Consider the following 23242-nt stretch of genomic DNA (forward strand, 5'->3'; position numbering starts at 1 on the left):
GCCATGAAACTCTCCCCCATTTAATTAGATTTGCAACTAACTGTGACTGGTTCACTGAAAAAAAAGTCAAAGGGAGTGTATACATGCCAACTCTACGGGATAAGTCAGCTCCTCGTCCAAGACAGCATCACTTTAAAACTAGACTATGTCACTTCTGAAAGAAGACATAAAGCATTCTGTCTATTACAAATGAACTGTTTAATTGCTACGTAGTTGATACACTTCTTAGAAAATAGAAGCATGTAATTTTATTTAATTTTTCTATAATTTTGCATTAATGCTTGAATAGAGGCCTTAAAATACTCTTGTGTGGAAAAAAACTAAAGATGAATCCAAAATCTCTCCTAACATGCAAGTCAAAGACTTAAAAATAAGCAGAGGTTTGCCCTCTAGTGGTCAGTGCTGTGTTTTGCAGCAGTTCTTATCCACTCAGCAAAAAATAACTAAACTAATCCGTGTCCATACTGAATTTGTGCATACCACAGTAGTGTTTTTCTTGGTTCTCAGTCAAAACCAAGAACAAGTCTTTTATTTCCTTCATGATATATATTACAGATTGGTAGTAAGGCATAAATATTATGGGGCAAGTCCTGCCCTGAAGCAATATTCCATATTTGTAATAAACTGTTGATCAACAGGTAGACTGTTCTTTGGTGAATGATCATTAAGGATGTTATTATAGCTTCTGGACAGGGTTATGTAGTTTAATATAACTTCCTTATGCTTTTCATTCTCCAGCACTACTCCCCACAAACAGATCCACGTCTGTAAGAGAGAAAAAGGGAATTTGGGAAAACAGAAAATTTACAAGATTTACTTTAATCTGAATAACCTCAACTGCTACTCAGTTATAACTGCATGTGTACTTCTATGTTTGCTCTAACCCATGAGGTTGGCAGTGGAGGTAGTCAGCACAGGGGCAGTAGTCACGGGGGCCCTCCTGGTCCCAGGCCAGCATATCCATCAACAGGTTGGGGTGACTCAGACAGGACTCTCCCTTCCCTGGTTTTGGGTTACACACCGGAAATAACAGCTCTGGAGAAAGCAGCAGAGAGAAAAGTGATGGAAAGCCAAATCAGTCTTTACTATCCCTGCTCAGTTACAATGGCCAATGTACTGTATCACTGCTATTATTAAGTGCCCAGTTCTTTTTGTTACACACATACCGAAAAAGGACCAATTCAGCTCGTAGTCCAAGATAATAACATTTTTTCATGGATGTCGCCTCTCGGTTTTGTTTTAGTCTTGGACTATGTTTAATTCCTGATGAATTTCCACAGATTAGTACTTCAGTCAGTTTTTTTTACTGTAGCAATCACTATGAAAACAAGCAAACAAGCTGTGGATTTTAGGTTAAGTTCTGCAGATTATAAAAGAGTAACAGGGACAGTTTCTGAAAAGAAATATTTCTTTGAATTTTTAAGTAATTTATGAATGGAAAGCATGTTAGCCTGCTTATTACTGCCGTAATTCCATTTCCCTACAGGTATCATTAAGGTCTTGTATATTCCTTTATACAGTACCTCTAGACATAATAAAATAAAAGTCCAACACAAGTAGTCTCTTTTGATATACATTACATTTGGTCAAACCTACTATATTCGCACACTTACATGGCCATGGTAGGGACAGCATTAACTGGCTAGATACCACTAGAGGTCAGTAATGAAATATGTTTTTGTACTGTAATATAAGCAAGTCGATTCACCCAAATTCAGTACAAAATAGAAATATCAACAAAATGTAATGAGTCATTTTAAAGCAATTAAAAAGATAAATATGAGAAGCAATGAAGTAAAAATTAGTGCAGTTAAAAAATATATATACATAATATAGTACAGTAGTTGATACACTAAATAAAAATAGGCGAAACAGATGATGAAAAAGCAAGACCGATTTGACTTTAGCGCCATATAAGCTTGACATGTTTATAAATAAAATACATTATATTTATTTTTGAGCTCATAGTATAAATGTGGATTATGATATTAACTGAGACTGCTTAAGGGAGTCTGTCTCTCTTGTCTGTGTTATTTGTCTGAGGATGTCACTGTTAAAGCTCACCTCGTTGAAAGGCACAGCAGAGGTCTGGCCTGCAGTCGCTCTGACCCTGACAGATAGTTCCCTCTGTTCCTTTGGTTGCATTAACTGTACACTGGCCCCACACACACATCTGATCTGAGCAACACTCCTCATCCTTAGTGCAGGGCTGAGTGGGGACACACATTTAGATATGCAAACAAGTATGCTTGCTACATTCATAGTTCATGTATTTTTGTTACATCAGCCATACTGTCATGGGTACTTTTTTAGTATTTTTATTTGATGCTGCTTTACTATGCAGGCTTAACACACATTGTTTTTATGTAGTTTTTGCATTGTGTTGAGACGCTAAATTGTGACAATACAGGTCATGTTGGTTAAATTAACAGCCTGCACACTTAATTTTTCATTATGCAGCAGTGGATCAGATTATGTGCTAAATCTGCTGCTGGGTTGCTTTACAGAACATATGGAGATTGCTTTATGGTGCAGAGCACAAGGAGGGTACTGGCCCTTCAGGTGAACAGAAATAAAGTTTCATTATTAGTTTTCACTGGCAGACTCTGGATGGAAAAATCACTTACACACAATTATTCTTTTAAGTAACCTTCTACCCAGTAGCAAAGATACTCTTTGTGAGATGCCAATGATTTATGAGAAATGTGGTACAAAGACTTGATGCTAGCAAATTAACAATGCCACTGGAGGCTTTATCACCCTATGAAGTTTAAGCAAACAGTTACCTATTTACACATTCACCAGACATGGAGCAACATTAGCATTCATTTGGAGTCATCCAACGTCCACCAACTACTGATTGAAAAAAATATGTGGCTCTTTAGGAGCTAAATGCTCCACTATTTTCGCTAGATGCTAACTCAGTTTGTTGTTCAGTGCTGGGCAGGCAGCATACAGTTGGTGTATCAGAGCATTTCAGCTAATGATAGCTGATTGTTGTAGCCTAAATAAAGGCTGATGAGAGCGGTGAGACTGAACCAAACAACAAAGCTGCGGGTCATGGAAGCACGTGCAGACATGGCAGATTCTTGTGGACCAAATATTTCAGTACTTTTTGTGTCTTACTTGTCTTAAACTGTAAAAAGAAAGTGCACCTTTTTGTGGAGAAACTCATCTATAGCACCCAGGAACTCCCATTTATTGACAGAGTGAGTACAAAGGACTACCCAGCATTAAATGAAGAACTATTGCATCTTGTTTTCATTGAAATATGGCTACACTTTCCTGGAAGGGCTAAGCTGCTACTGAGCCGACAGGGAATCATCACTGTCCAGTATAAAAAAGGAATGGAGCACAAATGCTGTGGTTGAGTCCAACAACTGTTCTCTGCTTGGAGTTTACGATTGTTAAGTGTTACTGGCCATGCTATCTGCCATGGGAGTTCACCACTGTTGTCTACTGCAGTCTACCCGCAAGAGCTCTACAGTGGAATTAGCGATCAACAAACAGCACACCCGACTCATTTTTCATGATCGATGGTGACTTCACTCATGCAAATTTAAAGACTGTTTTGTTAAAATTCCAACAAAATCTCAAGTTTTCTACATGATGAGAAAATACACTGGACCTTGCTTACATCTAAGTACTTGCTGCCACACCCCTGAGACTGTGTGGCGTTTGAATGTGTGTGTCACTAAGTGATATGTTTCAAATTACAAAGTCATTTGAATCATTGTTGAAATAAAAATAATGATGAGTGCAGCTTTAACTGAGGAAATAATCACAAAAGACAACACTAATCCCACCATATCTGTTGGTATGCAGGGGAGGCACTTGGAGTTCTCAATCTCATATAGGCAGTATTTCAGGTCACCACAGTCCTCATCCACCATGCATTCCTGGGTGGAGACATTACAATAGTTATATACAGTACTTAGTTAGTAACAGAGCACAGAATTAAAATGCACATTGAATCATAAATGCGTTGCACTAGAATATAGGCCAGGGCTTGTGTTAATTAAAGTTCTGTCATTGAAAATCACTAGCTTTCTCGGTGTTGTTGAATTGAAAAACAAAGATTTATAAGTTTTGATTTGAATGCATTAATCTAAACATAAACTCAAAACAACAGAAGCAGTCAACCAAATATGGTTTACATTTTTCTGTATCATAGGAATGGTTGTATTCCTCTGCACCCCCACGTAATGAGTTCCTAGTGTTTGATAGTTTCTAAAGTTGTGTTTTTGCCTGGGATAGTCCATCTCCGTTTAAACTTTCTGATGTATAACATCAGTGACATCTGAATTATACAGAGGGACTAAATCTTCTCTCTTTCATCTATCCTTGATTTCTTTTTGATGTTGTAGATAAAACATTTCTTGGCAAAATGAATGACAGAGAATGAAAAAGTTAAGTGAGACTGGTTTTTGACTAATTCATTCTATTATGGCTACTGATTGTAAAGAAATTAGTATCTTAGTATCTTTGCCCCCTTTTTGATGTGACCTCTTCGAGTATGACAGCCCAGTATGGAACACCACTTGAAACTTAACCCATACGTTTATATCTCTTAAGCATTTTCTGCTATCAAACGCCTCTATAGCTGAAATATACTGGATATATGTGATGTTAAATCATGTTTTTTGGCCAGTTACCTGCAGGAACATCAATACATCATGCAGAAAAATGGGTAATGTCACACAAAGTGCATTGCAAACTGCTTTTTAAAGAATTTAAAGGTTTTAGGACAGATGTGACCTAGACTGTACATGTCTGCAGAAATAGAGAATTTCTTCCTTTATTTAGCATTTGCCATGAGATAACATTATGAAGTGACAGACACACTGCAAACTACAACTGAGGGCCATACTAGTTATAACAACCCTGCAATTATCTTAATAAATGCCAGATTACTAAATACAAATACAAATTATTTTGCAGGAAAAGGCAAAAAAAAGTATCCTAGACTACTCACTAAGCAATATAGCCCATGTAAGAATCTAAGCCTGTGTGATTTTCTGGTGAAATTGCAGCTGGCCAAGCTAAGCCCTAAATTAACTTTAAAACTGATATAACCTGCATTTTTTAGTAGTATGTTACACTGAGGCAGTTTTTTTGCACAAACTACCAAATAAATAAAGATACTGAACACTGCAGTTTGGAGGATTGAGTCTATGGCTGATGTTTTGGCTGGCTACCCTTAGCCCACATTTAGTTCAATTTTATCCGGCTACATTTTACTGACTTTTAGGTAGTTTTGATCTATATAGTTTTGGCAGTAACCCACCACGGAAGCTATAAATGTAGGAAAAATAGTAAGTACCCATTGTACTGTACTGAATATGCCTGTTCATCTGAGGATATCTAGCCCATCTGATATGGAGAAAGTAGTGCATATGGATAGTAAATATTAATAATTTACTCCATATCGAATGGGCTGGATATCCTAAGATGAACAGGCATTTAAACTTTATTAGTTATTAGTTAAATTACTGTATTACTAACCATGTTAGTTTCCACAGTGGATTCACCAAAGAGCAAAGACAGAGACATTTACTTATAATTATGTTTTTCGTATATTATAATACTTAATTTAATCTCACAATTAAAAGAAAAGCTCTCATAAGTAAGAGACAACTATTTCGTTTTCCTTTACTTATGAGATACTGACTGCATAAAACAAGACTTGAAGCCTATCTTAATGAATCAATAGGAACTGATGTCTAAGTTGTTTTGAAAGTCAGTTAAGAGGGGGCACACAGAGTGTGACCTAAATGCTAATGGCTATGTTTCGGTGTTGAATGTAAAGAGGAAAAAGAGATATCTGTCCTTAAGTTTTATCTTTTGTCAGAATGTGCTTAAAAAGAACAGCTCACAAGATCAGACACCACATCAGCAATATCAAGCAATAGGTGCAAATGCTGCTTGTGACTATAGATGCCATTTCATTGGATAGTGTTGCTATGGAAACAGCTTGGGTCCAAGTTAACTGTTGCTGTTAACAGCTAAGCTGTTTTATACAGTTTGAATTTGTGCCTACAAAACCTGAGTGGATATGTAGAAAATTCGAATAAATCTAGAAATATTGCAAAAACATTTTTACACTTAGAAGAGGTGGAAAAGTTGGTATATTGATAAAAGGTAAATGCGACTAAGTGCAATGCAAACACATTCAGCGAATAAAAGATGATGTACATAAATCATGTGACTTCCTATCATGGCAAACAGCTGGTTAAAAGTGTCTCTTGACATTCTGAGATGGTTAACCCAAAGTGGGTGTGTGAAATGCCTCTGCACAACAACTTCCTAAAATTGTTTAGTGCGCCTAGGTTCCAAGATGTACGGAGGGCGAAGTGGTGATGGTGCGAATTCCATTTTTGCCATCATTGCATAGGCCACTTGAAGCTCTCTTCATCACCTCTGGATGGCTTTTTACATGCTTATGTATGCACACAGGACTTACCAGAACTCTTCCAAGAGTACAAAGCTGAAATACTACTCTTTCATTGTCCTGTGTGCTCTCTGTCACCAAGCTAACATGGTAATACATCCATGATTTTCCTTTGATTGAGGTTTGACTGGCGTTCGTTCAATCACATCATCTCGTTGCACCCTCTCTTATTGGTATAATGGCACCTGACTGGAGAATTAGTGCCATCTGCTGCTTATCTTAATGAACCAACTCCTAAAGTTAACATAACAGTAGTGGATGAGATTTGTGTAAATTTGTGTTTTCTTTTGCTGATTTTCTGAAAATTCTGTTAAAATGTACAATACTCCTGGACAGAAACCCAACTAATAACATAACAACAAGTAAACTAGCAAAAGGTAGATTAGGTATGATTGGTGTGGTTGTGTATATATACCTAGACACTCCCAGCAACTTAGGATACCTTGCCAATGCTGACATATACAGTAAATCATATCATCTTTATCTGGTTATTATTATTATATTATAAATGTTATATTAGTCACTGATAAAAATATATTCCAAAGCCTCAAATGAGGATGGAAATTACAGCAAATTCAATCAGGTAGCATCCTCATGCTTCTGTCCTCTCACATGGAAAACTACATTTCATTTTTTTGAATTAAGCAATTCATTTTTCAAAATTATGACTATTTCAAAAATACAAGATCTGTATCATTAGGATATTTTCTTATACTTATAAGATAAAAATCTGTTAACTGTGAGATGTTAATTCATAACTATAAGATATGGAAGTCATAATTATGAGAAAAAACGTTTTTTGTTCTTGTTGCTGTTGGTCAAAAACAGTTTTACTTAAAAAGTTACATGGTTTTTAATGATGTGTCTTTTTACCTTCGAAATACCAAAATAAAATAAAATAAACATTTGTGCTATTTGGTGAAGACTTTTCAGAATTTAAAGTTTTTTAGACATCTGTATGACACTGTGACAGCTTTCAGTGATGAAAGTGGCTACATTTGTTAAAGTATAATCACCTAAACCCTCCAGTGACAAAAACTATGCTAAATGTTAGTAAGCCAACTAACTGGCTGCCTACAGATAAAAAAAGCATTAACAGTTCAAACATATATATCCCAGTTTTAGCCTAGAAGTATTTTCATCTTAAAATCACAGAAAAAAATGTTGACTGGGTATTCTCTACGAAGTGCTGAGTCATTCAACTTTGACTTCCTTGAATGTACTTCATGTGTGACTCCACTGACAGGCTGAAATTTCTATACAGTTAGTCATTTCGGGAGAGCAGAGCTTATCCTGCCTGGCTTGCAGACTTACTTGCTTGCCTGGCATTTTTTTCCCAGCAGGAAGCTCTATTAACATAACCACTTTCTGTATAGCTGCCAGGAAAGCAAAACTTTAGAACCACCATTGTAAAGTAAAATGGCAAAACAGGCAGCAGGAAGCAATAAAGACCCGAATCCAAGCTGGCCTCCCGTTGGCCTAAACTATGAAAAGTATATGTTAGATCTGCTTGGTGGATGATCTCATTCTTAATAAAAACGAGTTGAGACAATGCAGTCACAGTTTTAGAAAGCTCTCCACCTCTCTGTCTTTTCTTACAGACAATATGGATATTTACAAAACTGATGGAAAATGCATATGTAGAAATATTACATTTAAATTAAGTGCTTTGAATGAGTTGACAATTGTCTTGTTGTCCTCTAAATATTCAATATTCATAGACTAGACAGGGAAGGCAAAAGACTCACATGATCCACACTGTTCCAAAGACCCGAGATCTCCATATGGATGTGTGAAAGACGAGTCTCTCCTGTTTTGTTATTAGTTTCCTATAATTCATAAAAAGGGTCATATATTGTATCAGACCTCAAACAGAAAAGCAATTATATTGGTATTTTGCTGTTTGTTCTTGTGAAAGGAAAAGGGGAAAAACGTAATCCTTAAAATCATTTAAAAAAACAAACTAAAAAAAAAAAAAAAAAAAAAAAAAATCAGTATTTGTTTCCCTCAAATACAATCAGTATTTGTGAAACCAATCCTGGTTTCACAATCCCACAGCTAATTACTAAACTCACTCAAAATTGTAAAGATCTTGACATGGTGAACAAAGCTGGTTTTCTCCATTTATGAAAAAATGACCTCGAAAAGATGAAGGGGTCTTGTCTGAAAGTTGTTACATACTTGACCATACTGCCAAAAGTTAACTCCTACCTTGACAGTCCTATCTAGGATCTGAACAGCTCTGTCTTGATTCTTAACAATCTTCTTAGTTTTGTTGTGGTAGTTGGGACGCAGATCTGGTGACGTTAAAGATGATTTAGCACTCTCAGTAGTTATCTGTTGGATTGAATGTTAGAATACATTTGGAATCCATTCAGGAATCTTACATAAAATACACCACGTCATTTCCATTTTGTTCAGATTTCCATGGGGGGATTAATCCTCAAGGTAGCTATAACTGTGGACAGTTTGTTAATATTAATCAGTTGCTCACAAATGATCAAAACCAAACACTGACTGAGACATCAGGAAGCTTATTAGACCTGTGGAAATCCAGTTCCAGTGAAAAATAACAGACCATCAAGGAGTTTGTTTGTTTGTAAGTTTGTTGTGTTCTCGGTCACATAAATGTATAGGGTTAAGGTTATTCAGTATTACCTTTTCTTTTATTGAACTGAGAGGACAACCACTATTGTGATGAGGACTATTAATAGTGTTCAGACATGATCTGGGTCAGACATAAAGCTAACATTGAAACTGCATTGCAAGATATACCTACACATGGTAGTCAAATTGAGCTGATCACCAAATCAATTAAACTTGTTATCACCTATATGACATTGATTTTTGTCCAGTGTTATACTAACGAACTTGTATGATAAAATACTAGATAAATGGCATAATTGGAACTTATGCCACTCTATCTGCTGTAAGTAAACTATACAAGACTGCCTTTGTATAAATGAATAAAATGTGACGCAGACCTGATCCACTGCCTCCTCCAGTATGTGCTGGGTATCTTCCATCAACTCCTCCACCTCTCGGAACATGTCGTTCAGACTGACCGGGCCCCGTTCCAGGGCGTCCCGCAGGATCACTGACCCGCTTCTCGCAGTGCCCCCAGTCGCACACAACAAGCACAAACTCAAAGATACCGAAAGCAGCGTAATACCGGACATCTTTCCTTCTCTTCCTCCTCCTAGACGCTGCAGTCTGTCTGTCTGTTGCAGACCAGTGTGACGCACAGAGGGCGCAAAGCCGCACACAGCTGGATCCGTTTTATTTGGAAAGACTGAGGAGGGATCATGGTGTTATAAACTGAAACGAATCACGTTTAATGGCGTGGAAAAGGTTCAAATTGCATTTCGTGAAGAGAGAGACAAAACCAAACGGCTGGTTATGTGGAGGTTTTTACAAATGTGAACTGTGCGCTGTGAAAGAAATGTAGAAAAGAACAAAAGCTAGTGGCAGGGGTTGCCAGATGTGATCTGTAAAGGGAACTTCACCACGAAAACAACAACATTGTAATCATAATGCACCCCGGTGGAGTTGACGGGGGGAGGCACACATTGAGTTATTGAAGCTTTTCCCATATTACTGAAACTCTAACCAAACCAAACAGACTACAAGTAACCAAAGTTCCTTAGCTAAAAAAAATATCTTAATTTTTACCTTATATTTATGAGGTGACGTACTCATCATGTTGTACCGATAATCTGCAGATCACAGGTGGTTGCCAAATTATGGCGTAATACAAAAGGAGGCCCTGTATGGCCATGGACTGGGAGTCCCAATATAACCTATGGAAACCTGTGAATAGTCCTGGCTTGCCTTTTTTTATGGGGGGCTGAATAGCCAAACCAATTAGTTTTACCTTAAATAGTTGTTTAATGTGATTCACAGGCAGATCATGTGGCTTAATGTCTGTGTAAATCAGTCCACCACACTTCAAGACATCTTCATCCAGCATTTCAATAAGGCTGCTTTTAGACAGCGAGTGGTAGCCATTGCACCCACTGCCTGGCAACATCAGTGTTCTCAATTTTGAATCAGTGGGAGCAAGGTGACTCTGATTCTGCTAACCTGGACACAACAGACTGCTGCTGTCCATTATCCACTTAGTATAGAAAATAGTTACATACAGAGCCAGATGTCATATCCCTGAGATATGATTGCACAGAGGTAGTAGTAGAAGACCAGGATGCAGCCAGACAGATATTTTCCATTGACATGCCCCTGAACAGAGCAGTTAATGATATAATGCCTCAGGTGGCATACCCTCTTAGGCGGGACACAGCCTGTTGCCTGATAGACCCCATGGATGGCATAGCAGGTCTAGTGGGATAATTGCATAGCCAAAGGGGGGGGGGCTGTCCCTGAACCAGATAGGGCACAGAGCATTTTCCCTGTTCGCAAACAGGTCAGCTGTCGGATAGCTCATCAGCGCAATTATGTCCGGAGAGATGCTCCACTCGTCCTCGAGCAGGCCTCCACTGGAAATCCCGTCCTCTCACACACTCATGAACCAAGGCATGTGCCAGGCTCTGAGGGAGCAGAAGCAGTGGTCCATCCACATCAGAGTTTCCACTGTCTTCTAATGAGGGCCGGAGGATCTCATGCCTGTTTAACTAGGCTTGACATGCTTGAAGGGCTAAATGGTTTAACAATTTCTTTACTGCACGTTGATGTAATGAATTGGCTGCGACCTCATTCCCCCCAAGTCAAAGATGCATCTGTTAAAACCTGTGCGTAGTGGGGTGCGGAGCGGGTTCAGCGGCGTCTCCACACTTTTGGAGAAGGAAAAGGAGAGCCTCCAAATGGGAGGCGACAATACTGACAATTCCCTCCACCACAAAGTGCAGGTTCTTTCTGTGGCACGGCAGTATTGGGATTTAGATGGGTCCATCAGATCTATGGATGTCATCTAGTTGCAGGCTGGTTTCATTTGAGCAAGTGTTTGATTGTCAGCATATGATATGGCTGCTTCACAGTTTGACTGTTGGATGTGTGTAGATCCAATATCAGCTTCATGCAACCTGACTTCTTGAGGACCAGAAAATGGGGGGGAAAGAAGCTCTCGTGAAGTGAACCTCTTATGGACGAACTGCAGCTATGACTCCCTTTCTTAGTAGTGAGGCTATTTCCTCCTCCAATACTGATCTCTCAGCAGGGCTGGAGGAGAGATCTGTAGGATGCCCTGAGAGTGAGTGTAACGTAGTCAGGGAGACAGGGAGGCCAGCCATCACATGATTCTGGTGATCGGCAACATGAACACTGACAAACCCCAGAACTCATCCTTCAAAAGCAACAAGCTAAATCCTTGAAGGAGAGGCTCTGCTGTCACCGTCTCTGTGTCATAGCCATCATCCATCACAGGAGACAGTGAGTTGTGCAGTGGTGCATGTTCTTGGGTTCACTGCACATGGCTGTCATATCTGAAGTCACTGGTAAATAGGGAAGTGGCAGCACAGTGAATGTCATGGCAGCACTGAACAGTTAGTTTAGAGGAGAAAATAAACTCGCAGTCTCTCACTGAACTGTTGCTGCATTTCCATGAGCTCCTTGCTTGAGCCTTGTGCAGCGAATGTAGAGAGGAATGGCACCATTTACTTTGCCAATGAGACATAAACAGTGATATGAAGGCTGAGGAAGAGTGGATATCAAGCACTACCTTACCCTCATTCACGTCACCTGAGAAGGGGAGAGAGAGTGCCGTGCCCTCCCAGATGGGGCACCTCTCATGGCTACTCGAGTTAACATCTGAAACAACCAATGTGTCAATACTAGGTGTACTACCTGGACATGAGGGGAAGCAGGCAGCAAGTGCCGCCTTGCCCTTGCTAGTCTTGCCTGGGAGGGGTTCTGTTCTCCCCCAGAGGGGACACTCATTCACGTTAACATCTGAAACAGGCTGAGTGTCAGTCGGGCTGCCATTGTCTGAACTACAATCATCTCCTCGGCAGCCAGCTCAGTCTGCTGGTGAGTCAGTCATCCAGGGAACCTGCCAGGAGGGCCATGTTCACCAATGCCTGGGCAGCATTATTGTAACAGTGATTGAACATGCCCATCCAAAAGGGACAGAGAGAAGGCCATTGGCCAGGCCAGAGGGAGACAGAGGGGAGGAGAAAGGCCCTGACTGAATCCTCAATGGATGGGATACCTTTGTCCCAGCTGTTCACAGTGCAGAAGGTCACTGTAGGCAACCCTTTGGGTTTCGGTTGCCAGCAGAGTTTCCGAGTCCCACTTAGCATAGTGGAAGACAGGCTGCATGGGCAAGCTGGTGACATGGGGCCTCAAGTCCTATGCAGGGCCTCATGTCCTGTGTGGCGCAAACCAAGTGTGACTAGTCAAGATGAGGGTGGCAGAGATTGCTGTGAAGATCCATATCTCAAGGTGGCTGAGGGGAAAAAAGGGAGACAAGCAGTGGGTGCACTGGGGTTTTATAGTGGGTTGTGGTGTGTAGTTGCTACCTCCTGATTGGGCGGTTTGTGCAAAGATCTGTCTCAGACTGTCGATGTGGAGCATTGAACAGGTCAACCAGTAGTGAAGCCTGTTAGAGGGCATAGCACATAGAATCTCATCACACAGCTAAACCCAGCAATTTGTACTATATTTTAAAACAGAGGAAATGGTTAGCAATATGAAGTTTATGGGAAGTTTTCCTTACTGGTATTATAAACATTTAATGTCCCAGACCGGATAATCAAACTGCAAAGCTGATGCTGATGACCTGGTCAGGAATGCAGCAAATATGAGTGCGTTTACAGGCCTTTTTGGTCAGACATTGATTTCATCAGCTATAACTGTTGACTGGCCTATTTACTTAGCTGTGTATTTAATAACCACTTATTTTCTGAGTTGGCGAAATGACAACACAGATACTCTTAACTGTTGCCTGGTTAATGAGGTCTCTGCATGCCAGAGTCTGTAACTGACCATTTGCCAAAGACGGTTTTTGTAAGATGATTGACTAAGTACAATTTGATAGAATAAACTCTGGCTCTTGGACGTCTTTTTGCTGTTTACATAATACCAACAAAGTGGCGAGTCTTTTTCCACATAAATCATTTTGAACAATTTTTGTCAGTTAGCTAGCAGATAGCTAAAACTAGTTGTCCAGTAGGTTGTATGACAAACAGCTCATGGACAGAGCTGCCATATTTTTCCATTAAACTTTCTAAACACATTATATCATTGTTTCGTACCTTTCTGAAACTCAGGACTTCTGTTGTTTGGGCGTTGAAACTAGCTCTTCCAGTCACTCTGTGAAGTTAACATTAGCTCAAACAGCTAGCTACAGTACAGAGCTGTCAGTAGTTTCAGTGGTCAGTCAGATGTCAAAACATTAGGTGCATTTCGATACAACTGTTTTTATGCACATTTTCAATTTACTTGGGAGAGGTGGAAAAGTTGGTATATCGCTAAAACGCAAATGCAACTAAGTGCAATGGAAACTGATTCAACGATAAAGAAATCACATAACTTAAATGTTACTGTAGTCTCTCTTTGTCACCTCTGGATGGCTTTTAACATGCTAATGTATGCACACAGGAGTGTAACCAGAACTCTTCCAAGACCATACAGCTTTTCAGAACTCTCCATTTCCATTGTCCAGAGCACTCTCTGTCACCAACTTTTCCATCATGTTAATATATTCATGGTTTTCCTTTGTTTGAAGTTTGACTGGTGCTCTTTCAGTTACATAATCTTCAGTAATCAGTAGTGGATGGAAACGTGCATAAAGTCACATTTTCTATTGCAAAATTTTTGAACATTCGGTTAAAAGTTGCAATACATTTGGATGGAAACCCGACTATTATCAGGCATGACTCACCAGAAGTGGGTTGTAACTAACTAATAAAAGTTACTAATACCATTAACACCACTCATATTGTTCAACTATAATACTGAGTAATGGTATGTATTTCTAAAATTAATTTGTACACCACTAATGGAATATTTTAATACATTTTATCTGAATTGGTAATTTTTTAATAGACAACTCTGCAGGTTTGCACAGAACTTGACATTTCATGAACAGACACAGGCAAGACAAGACAACAGACACTGACATTAGTTTTGATAGTAGTAATAATAATAATAATAATAATAATATTCCAGCATAAGAAAAAAATGTTTGCACGTAGAAGGGAAGGAACAGGAGATCAATAGTACTTACTTAAGTAATTATTAAGTGACAAGTGACTTCTTTATTGTGTAACAAACTCATGATCATATATAAAAAAGGCAATATGAATTGTGATATGAATTACAATAGGGGTCATACCGAGCAAACAGAATCATGAATAACCACAACAGCATACTTAATGGCAATCGAACCAGTAGACATGTATCTAGTATATAAGACTGACAGTTTTACCTCAGGTTGGTACGAGTATGTGATTAAAGAGTCTTGAACAGGTCTTGAAATATCACATACTTTGGCTGTATATCAACTGCATAAATATTTGCCCATTTGACTATAAAAATCATGTTTTTATTGGATAGTCAGTGACTTGTGAGAATTCAGCAGTTAAGACAGAGTCATACTTTCAACCTTGATGTCACAGTTTCCTGCTTTGAATCTGGATCTTAGTTTCATATATACAGGGGTGGATATCCAGGGTACTCTATCTTCCCTAAAGATTGTCTCTCTTATATGGTCAAAGCCAAGATACCAAGACATGCTTGTAAAATTCTCACTGCTGACAAAATATATGTGGCTGAATTTGTATACTATTTGCACAAAATTACAATTTAAAATATTTTACTCCAAAAACTTGAGTCACTTATATTAAAATAGTTGCTTATTTCTTTATTTCAATTGACTAATCATTTAATCAACTACTGGTTTCAGCTGTACATTTCGGTACACCTTGTCAACTTGCAAAGTGAACAATACAAATAAAATCAACCAGATTCAAACCAAAGTCAAAAAGTTACTCCCCTCAAATGACCAACAATGTTTGAGAACCAGTGGTAAAACAGGATAATGTTTCTGCAGACAGGAAAAAAAGTCAGAGGATATCTGGTGGGTGGATAAACAATGGCAGGTCTGAAGGGGAGAACAGGGAGATGAAGCGGAGAACATGGCTTGGAATAAGTGAGCAGGGGATGGGGACAGAGGCCGAGGGGAACTGGGAAGAAGATTCAAGACTTGATGCTGCAACGCCACCTCTGGTGTTATGCGCTCTGTTGGCTAATACCCAAATAATGAGATAAATGCATGCAATGGGGAGATTCTAAGAGATATAAGGACAAATTAATTTAGTCAAGTCTACAGATTTATATTTGTAGAGTGCTATATTTACAAACGTTATACTTAAAGGCATATTAAACAGTATGATTACTATGTCCCTGAGAGAGTGCACTTACTCAAGGCAGCGGTCAATGAAATCCACAAAACAGGCACTGTTGGTGCTGTGGCGTATTATGTCTTTAATTTTCAGTGGGACGCCATTAGAATCTGCATAACCATGAAAAATTAACAAGTAAGTTTCACACTGCCCTGCAAGGTTGAGAACATTGTTACATGTAAAAGCAGCTAGGAAAAGGGCAAGTCCAAAATGCTTTTGCTCACCAAAGAAGTCGTTTCTTTTGGGTGGTTCCACCAGTAGCTCTGTAGGAGGGATACCCAGCACCTACAAGAATTCACATTAAAACATCTTGGTTAAAAAATATGATAACAGTTTGAATGGAATGAACATAACATTATTTAACAACAAATATTACCTTCATCATACAGCTGAACCGGTCTATGTTGTTACATCCACGAAAAAGACAGTGACCAAGGTGGAGTTCAGCTAACATGCAGCCCAGGCCCCACATGTCAATAGCCTGGCTGCACCTTTTGCCAAGGAGCATCTCTGGAGACATGTAATACAGAGTGTGGATGAGCGGTTGATCTGTACATGAAGATGTAGGAGAGAGATAAAATGAATAGTGCTTACATGGTCTGTATTTAGTTTGCTAAAATATTTTCAAATAATAACTCTTCAAGAAACATGTCTCACTTTGTAATGCTAAAAATTTACACTCACCTCTGTGTTTCATAAAGTAGCTCCCTCCAAAGTCACTGACTGCTGTATGCTTTTCACTGACCTTTTTGTAGAGTAGTATGTTATCCTGAAAAATAACATGCAGATAGCATACTATTACTGTCATTTTGTGTCCCTTCGTGGTTGTTTTGTGTCTTTCTGTGGTCCTTTTGTATCTCTTTGTAGTTGTTTGAGTATCTCTTTAGTCATTTTGTTTCACTTTGTGGTAATTTAGCATCTCTTTGTAGTCATTTTGTGTCTCTTTGTAGTGATTATGTATCTGTTTCAGTGACATTTTACCGATGAAGCTTAGGGGGGCCTCCATGTTTGTAGTACACCATGCTTAGCAGTGTTAGGCTAGTTAGGCTAGTTTACAGGTTTATTGCTCCCATGTTGTCAAAATATCACTATGCCTTTCACCATATTTTCCCCCATTGATCTAACACTGAGACACAGAGTGAATGCAATAAAAGCAAAACATAGACCGCACTGATTTATCTCTGTTTTCTATAAACACCAACTCATGCCATCAGAATAATCTGGAAGATGCTATAATCACATAAAAATTCCACAATTCTACAGGTGCAAAAAAATGGACTTCCTCAAACAGTAAAATGTGATGTAAATGTAATGTAAAATGTACAGTAAATGTAACTACTAAATGCATATTGTTTACAGAAAGTCGTCTGTACTTTTGTTTGTCTTTTACTGAAAGTCCCCAAAGTTATCAATCATTTTTAAAAACAGACATTACTGTATTGGGCAGGGAAACTTGATCTTTAATACGTTGAAGTGTAATTCAAATATCCCACACAGTAACAGAGATATTTCCAAAGAAGTGATCACCATGGACGATCTTCTTCCTTTTGAGCATCTGTAGACACCTCAGCACGTCTATGGTGTATTCTCTCAGCTCTTTCTCATTGAATCCACGCTGGTTGGTGTCTTTTAAGGCTTTATGTAGATCCTTCCTGAAAATGTATGTGAGAAGCTAGCTTTAACTTCTAATCTCAAACCTGCACTGCTACCCTGATCCTAATAATAGGCTATCTGAAGTGTTTCTAAAGAATAAAGAAAGTAAACAGAATGTGTATTCTTAATTTACTAAAAGAGAAGTAGAAGTTCTCCTTCATATGGACAATGTTGCCTTTGTTGTTGTCTTGCTCTCGCAGGGCTTCTAAAATCTTCACTTTAGCCTTTCACAGCTTGTGAACACTGAAAAACCATTGGACCACAGAGAATAATATGAACTCCTTAATCATGTGTGACTGCATGTAAAACTGACATCTAAACTATTAAAGGCACCCAAGTTTCAGACCGAGAGTGATGCTATGAAGAAATGTTTTGATGATCAGGTCCCCATTTTTTTTGTGTCTCATATTCTGCTAGCATGGGAACGAGAACGCAAAAATTTAAGTGGTGCAATGAAATAGTCAAAAATAAGCTTTAAATATATTTTATGAGATAGAAAATTTATTCACCACATTTTGTTTCTGATAAAATCATCTAAATTCAAAGTCCATCGACCAGCTTATACTGAGTTTTCAACCACATGAAGAACATGAGATGTGCTTGAAAGCTTAGAAAAAGCCAATAAATTGTACACGTAATGCGTTTAAGTGAGAAACTCTTAGTGTAAACATTGCTGTGTTTGTTTACAGGAAAAACCCTTCAATTTATTACCTTTAATTAAAGTCTCAGCCATATGGTTGAAGATTCTCATCATACGTAACCTTTGCCTGTTTTCTGTGTTTTGTGTAGGCTATGCATCACCAGTTTGGTGATGTTTTACCTGTCTTTGCTTGGAATGACCTTGATGGCCACCAACTCCATGGTCTTGTGGTCCATGCGTCTGAGGACCTGTTCAGAGTAGCCTGTCCCAATCTCCTCCAATATTTCAAAGTGGTACACCAAGTGGTCATTGATAATCTGTGGATTAAAGGGTTATTTCAAAAGTTGAAGAATACCATGAGAAAAAAAATCAACCCTCAATCATTCACATCTACATCTTACAGAAGTAATAAGATGGGAAGATTTTTCCCATCATTGTTAAAAATTATTTTACCATAAAATTGAAGCTAAACTAATCAGTATGTTTATATAAACAAGGGGTCAAATTGTTTGTTTTTGTCCAGTAAATACTTGAGTACTTACTGCTTTGTAGAATTCTTCCTCAGTGTCATAGCCAGAGTTAAGAATTAATATCCTGGGTTTCAGTGACCTTTGAGTAACGAGTCTTGTTGACCTTCTTTCCCAGGTACCACACCTGTTTGTAGTCTTTGATTTCTTCCAGCTCATGCTCTGTTAGATATGGCTTGGAATCTCTCAGAACAGCTGTACATGGGGTAAACAGATCTCTCAGATACTTTTTTCTCATGTTCTCACAAGGAAATCAGAAAAAACTCCAAACTCAGAATTTAAAAAAGAAAAAAAAAAACAATCCAAAAAGCTCCCTGTTGAAGGTATGACTTTCTGCTCCTCCTTGGAACCAGAGATTTCTTGAGGGAGGGTTTTGCTACTCTGCACACCCTTTTGTTGCTGGTTAGAGTATCAAGTAAACATATTGAAAACTTTCTTGTAAAATGTCATGCTTGATACACATAAAAAAAAATGTGTAAACAGACAATATTTGGACAGATCTTAATAGCATGTTGATGAGAAGTTTTCTGGTGGGACATGCCGATTGGTGGGAGCAAAGTATGCTGATAGAGGCTAAGCCCCGGTTGTGTTTTCTGTCGACCCTTGAAAAATATGTGGCAGGACAGCTTGTTGAGTACGGCTGAAATCTTTTTGGGTTTTCTGAGGGCCCTTGTTGATTGATGGCAGGACATATGTTGAGTGACGCTTGACACCCTTTTCAGTGACATACTTTGGCTGCAGTAGGGTCATGTTGCCTTTCATGGTGAAATTATTCTATGAGCAAAACAGAGGGAATGTTTGTAACTGTTCATCTGACAAGCTGCTTGGAGCAAAAACTCTGAATCCTCATTAACTGACAAGCTATATCAAATTAACTTTAAAGATTTCTCTGGTTTTTCATTTTCATCTCAATTAGTAACTGACACCTTAGTGCAGCACAATATTTAAAAGTGACTTATGTCAGAAAACATTTACAGTAAAGATACTCTAAAACCAAAACAAATAATAACATTGTTCACCCATTAATTTTTATTATTTACACTTTTCTCACCATAACATGTCAAAAGCCTATACTTTGACTCAGTCCACAATAGTGTAAAAAGAGTAGAACATTAAGGTGGTATAAGATTGACCTACTTAAGTACAAGTACCTCAAAATTGTACTTAACTTCAGTGTTTGAGAAAATTTACTCATATACGTATATATTCCAGCACTAGCACTTATCCATGAGGGATAAAGATAATCAATATGCAAAGTCTATGCAACAGGTGTACAGGTAACTCTTTCTTATGTCAGAGGATAGTAGATTGTGGATAAAAATATATATTATTTGTGTCAATGAGTTTTAAACAGAGAGGTATGCTAATTTAGCTTCCTGTCTTTGTGAGCATAACAGCCAAAAAGGTCGCATGCACATCTCATTCTTAGAAATCTGAAGGACGTTGTATAACATGTCGATTAACCAATGTTTTTAGTCATCTGTTGAACAGAAACACCTCTTAAGCTCTCTCATGGAGTTGTGTCTAGAGAAGATTCTAGTAAAGACATGGAGTGTTGCAAAAGTTCTAATGCCAGCATAATGGAATGTGTCATAGACAGAGAATGTATGAGCTAAATTCCAGTCAGAGACTGGTCTGAGGTCAGTTAATGGTAAGTGGATGAGTCTGGAGATATATTGATTTCAGCAATAAAGTAATAAACAAAGTAATAAACAAAATAAAGAATAATAGAGAAAATGATACGTTCATAACATATTCTATTTGATCAGTTTATAGTCACAAAAAGAAATTATATTTGACTACTTACATTTTTTTAATAGCTGGAATTGAAAAACACCATTCTTTCACAGCAGAAGATGGAAACAAGTCCATTGTTTCACGTTTTTCAGCATGATGCAGAAATGGTCAATATGACACAGAATGCCTTAATTATTTTTACATTAAAATTCCATTAATTTACCCATTAATAATGATGCCATTACGGTAATTTATTAGGATTTTAAAGTAATAATGGAATTAATGGATTGTAGACTTTATATATTAAGGTATTTTTAAAGGATTATTCGCCAAGTGCCATGAACAAACCAAAAACATGAAAACCATCCCTGAATTTATAACTTAAAAGGGCCTTAATTTCTCAATTAGGTGAAATTTCAGAAGTGATTGTCAGATCATGGTTTTGGTCAGTTTCTTTTAAGCCTTTAAAACCCCCATAAACCATGCATATAACCCATTAAAAATACCTTATTTTATTACAATTTATTAACTTATACATGAATTATCTTCCTGTTTGTATTGAAGCCATGACTTTGCACGTTAATTGGAAAATCTAAGGTACAAATTAACATGTAATATTATTTTGGAAATTTAAAGCAATTTCACGCCTTAAAAACATATTAATAACATCTCAATAACAACTTAATTTGATAATTAGGGGATTCATCAAATATTTTGAAATATGTGGAAATTAAGGGAAAGTCCTGCAGGCCTAATCAAAGATCACGATGATTGGTATCTTTTCAGGGACATGTTAACAAGTATTGTAACAAGTAATGTTATATTGTTATATTTTATGGGAATTCCGATTCATAGTTTGCAGTTCTGATATGGTTTAGGGTCAAACGTCGCTGGAGGAGCCTTTAGCAAATTTTGTTTTTGGGGCCTTATTGAATACTATTTTATTCAGGAATATGCAATCTGTGATAACAATATAAACTGAAATAATGAACGTCTTAAATGTCTTTGACACAGGGACCCCCTACAGGACAGAGAATCAAGATTAGACATTAATGTGGGACCCATCTTAGTTGATATTGTATTTCTGTTGTTTTGATCACTAAGGAATTATCAATTTAAGACTCTAACAAAATCGATTGACTCAATCAGGTGGGGTAATGAAAAAAAAGTAATTTAGGAATATTCACTATGTGCACACAAAATCTGCCCTGAGACAGGCCTGTTTTCAAGCCATTTTGACATGTCACAGTAAGAGCACAGGAGTAAATAATAAAATTAATAATGACGGAATTCTATTTAGCTGCTTCAGCTTCAGGGTCCTGGTACTGTGCTTGTCCTACTTATGACAAGTCAGAAAGTTTAATTGGGTAATAAAGCAGCAGGACCCAACTTAAGGCCCATTTTATGTCAGACTAATTTCTGTAATCCTAAACGAAATGACATAAAATTATATTACTATAAACCAACTGCCACACAGTGAACCTGGGGCTTTTGGGACTTCTGGAGATCTGTGTCCCCAGGTAGCTGCTCACTTTGCCAAGTTGGTAATCCATTCTTGAATAAGAACCTCAACCAAATGTCAAAATAAGAGACATACAATAACTGTTTAGCTTTAATGGAATCCAGAGAAATCATACAGTATGATACAAATAAATAATTAATGTAACTTATTTACACTTCATTTTGTTCGTACACACAGATAATCCATACCTCTCTGTCACTTGACAAATACAGTATATCCTCTCTTCGGAAAAAAGTGGACACTGCACTCCTTCAGGATGTCATAGCAGTTCTCCACCACCTGGGGGCAAAGCAAGGTAAAACATCTCACGGAAACAATCAGAGCTGCAAAGTAGAAAATAATAAGTAAAAGCATTGTTAAACGAGAAGTGCATTCAATGTGTGCTTTTGTGTGTGCATACATACATGTACACATGTGTGTACATTGTACCTTATGGCAATTTAAAATGCATGAATGCTTCAGAAAGTGTGTTAGTCTTTACCTGTTAGATTTTCAGACATTCTGACACGTTTTCTTGCTTTTTGCTTTCGACTGTTTTATGTTGATAAGGAGACCTCTATCTGGTCATTAGTTGTGTCAAGATGCAGAAACATCATTTCATTTTCCATCCCAGCACACCCATAGAAAACTGAAAAAACAATATGTAGTTTAATATATTTCTTTAAAAATGGATATTGGTGAATCACTCAAAGCTGATACTGAGATGTGACCTCGAGCCATTCAGGTGAGCAGGTGAGGGATGGGTCTATGGACTAACTAACCAACGTCTGTTAACTTCCACTACCAAACTGGAGAGACTCAGATGAATAAAATCTGCAATAATAAGAGTACAGAGTTGTCCATGAGTGATATAACAAGGACGTTTTTGGAAAATGGTGCACGACTTATTGAATAACTAAAAAATAAAAAAGTCCACCACTGTGACAACCACCTTAAAGATTTAGTGCGACGTGAACCAAGCAAAAGTTAATTAAGGTTGTAAAGTCCTGATTACACACAGACATATTAGTTTTTAACTTTGGTAATGGTTTAACCATTTTCAAGATGTGTAGTTACAGTGTATTTCGTCACCAAGGTTCTTAAAAAAGACAAGTAACCTGCTACTATTCGTAATCATTGAGTATTGTAAGTCCTAGTGGAAATCTGATATTGACACACTCGGTGTCTGCTTTGTTGTTGGCATTCTCTGTGATTTACACTAAATGCTGATAGAGATAAGTCCACTTTACTGTATAAATTTACACACAATGTTTAACGCTAACCCCAGAATAAAATAGGTCTTAAAAACTAGACCTAAACGGGCCTAATGTACAGATGTGACCGCTGCCATCTAATGTTATATTTTATAATATTATA

The 23242-nt window shown here is 37.8% G+C and overlaps 1 protein-coding gene and 1 pseudogene across 1 annotated transcript; both read right to left on the reverse strand.

The window, feature by feature from the left end:
- Positions 1-248: 248 nt before the first annotated feature.
- On the reverse strand, positions 249-9684 carry dkk3b (dickkopf WNT signaling pathway inhibitor 3b). Its single transcript, XM_040133279.1, has 7 exons — positions 9436-9684; positions 8663-8788; positions 8200-8280; positions 3807-3899; positions 2065-2209; positions 885-1035; positions 249-765 (listed from the first exon to the last, which is right to left on the reverse strand). Exons 1-7 carry the CDS (start codon positions 9628-9630, stop codon positions 741-743), a joined length of 816 nt encoding a protein of 271 aa, XP_039989213.1. The 5' UTR covers positions 9631-9684; the 3' UTR covers positions 249-740.
- A 6138-nt stretch (positions 9685-15822) lies between these two features.
- On the reverse strand, positions 15823-18865 carry LOC120792823 (annotated as a pseudogene).
- Positions 18866-23242: the final 4377 nt, after the last annotated feature.

The sequence above is a fragment of the Xiphias gladius genome, chromosome 8, assembly GCF_016859285.1.
Source record: "Xiphias gladius isolate SHS-SW01 ecotype Sanya breed wild chromosome 8, ASM1685928v1, whole genome shotgun sequence".
Lineage (NCBI taxonomy): Eukaryota > Metazoa > Chordata > Actinopteri > Istiophoriformes > Xiphiidae > Xiphias > Xiphias gladius.

Excerpts from the sequence above, each read along its gene's own strand:
- dkk3b (XM_040133279.1), bottom strand. The coding sequence starts at position 9,630 with ATGTCCGGTATTACGCTGCTTTCGGTATCTTTGAGTTTGTGCTTGTTG. Across the intron at positions 8,789-9,435 it reads TGGAGGAGGCAGTGGATCAG|ATAACTACTGAGAGTGCTAA; the intron begins GTCTGCGTCACA and ends TCAATCCAACAG. Across the intron at positions 3,900-8,199 it reads TTTGGAACAGTGTGGATCAT|GAATGCATGGTGGATGAGGA; the intron begins GTGAGTCTTTTG and ends GTCTCCACCCAG.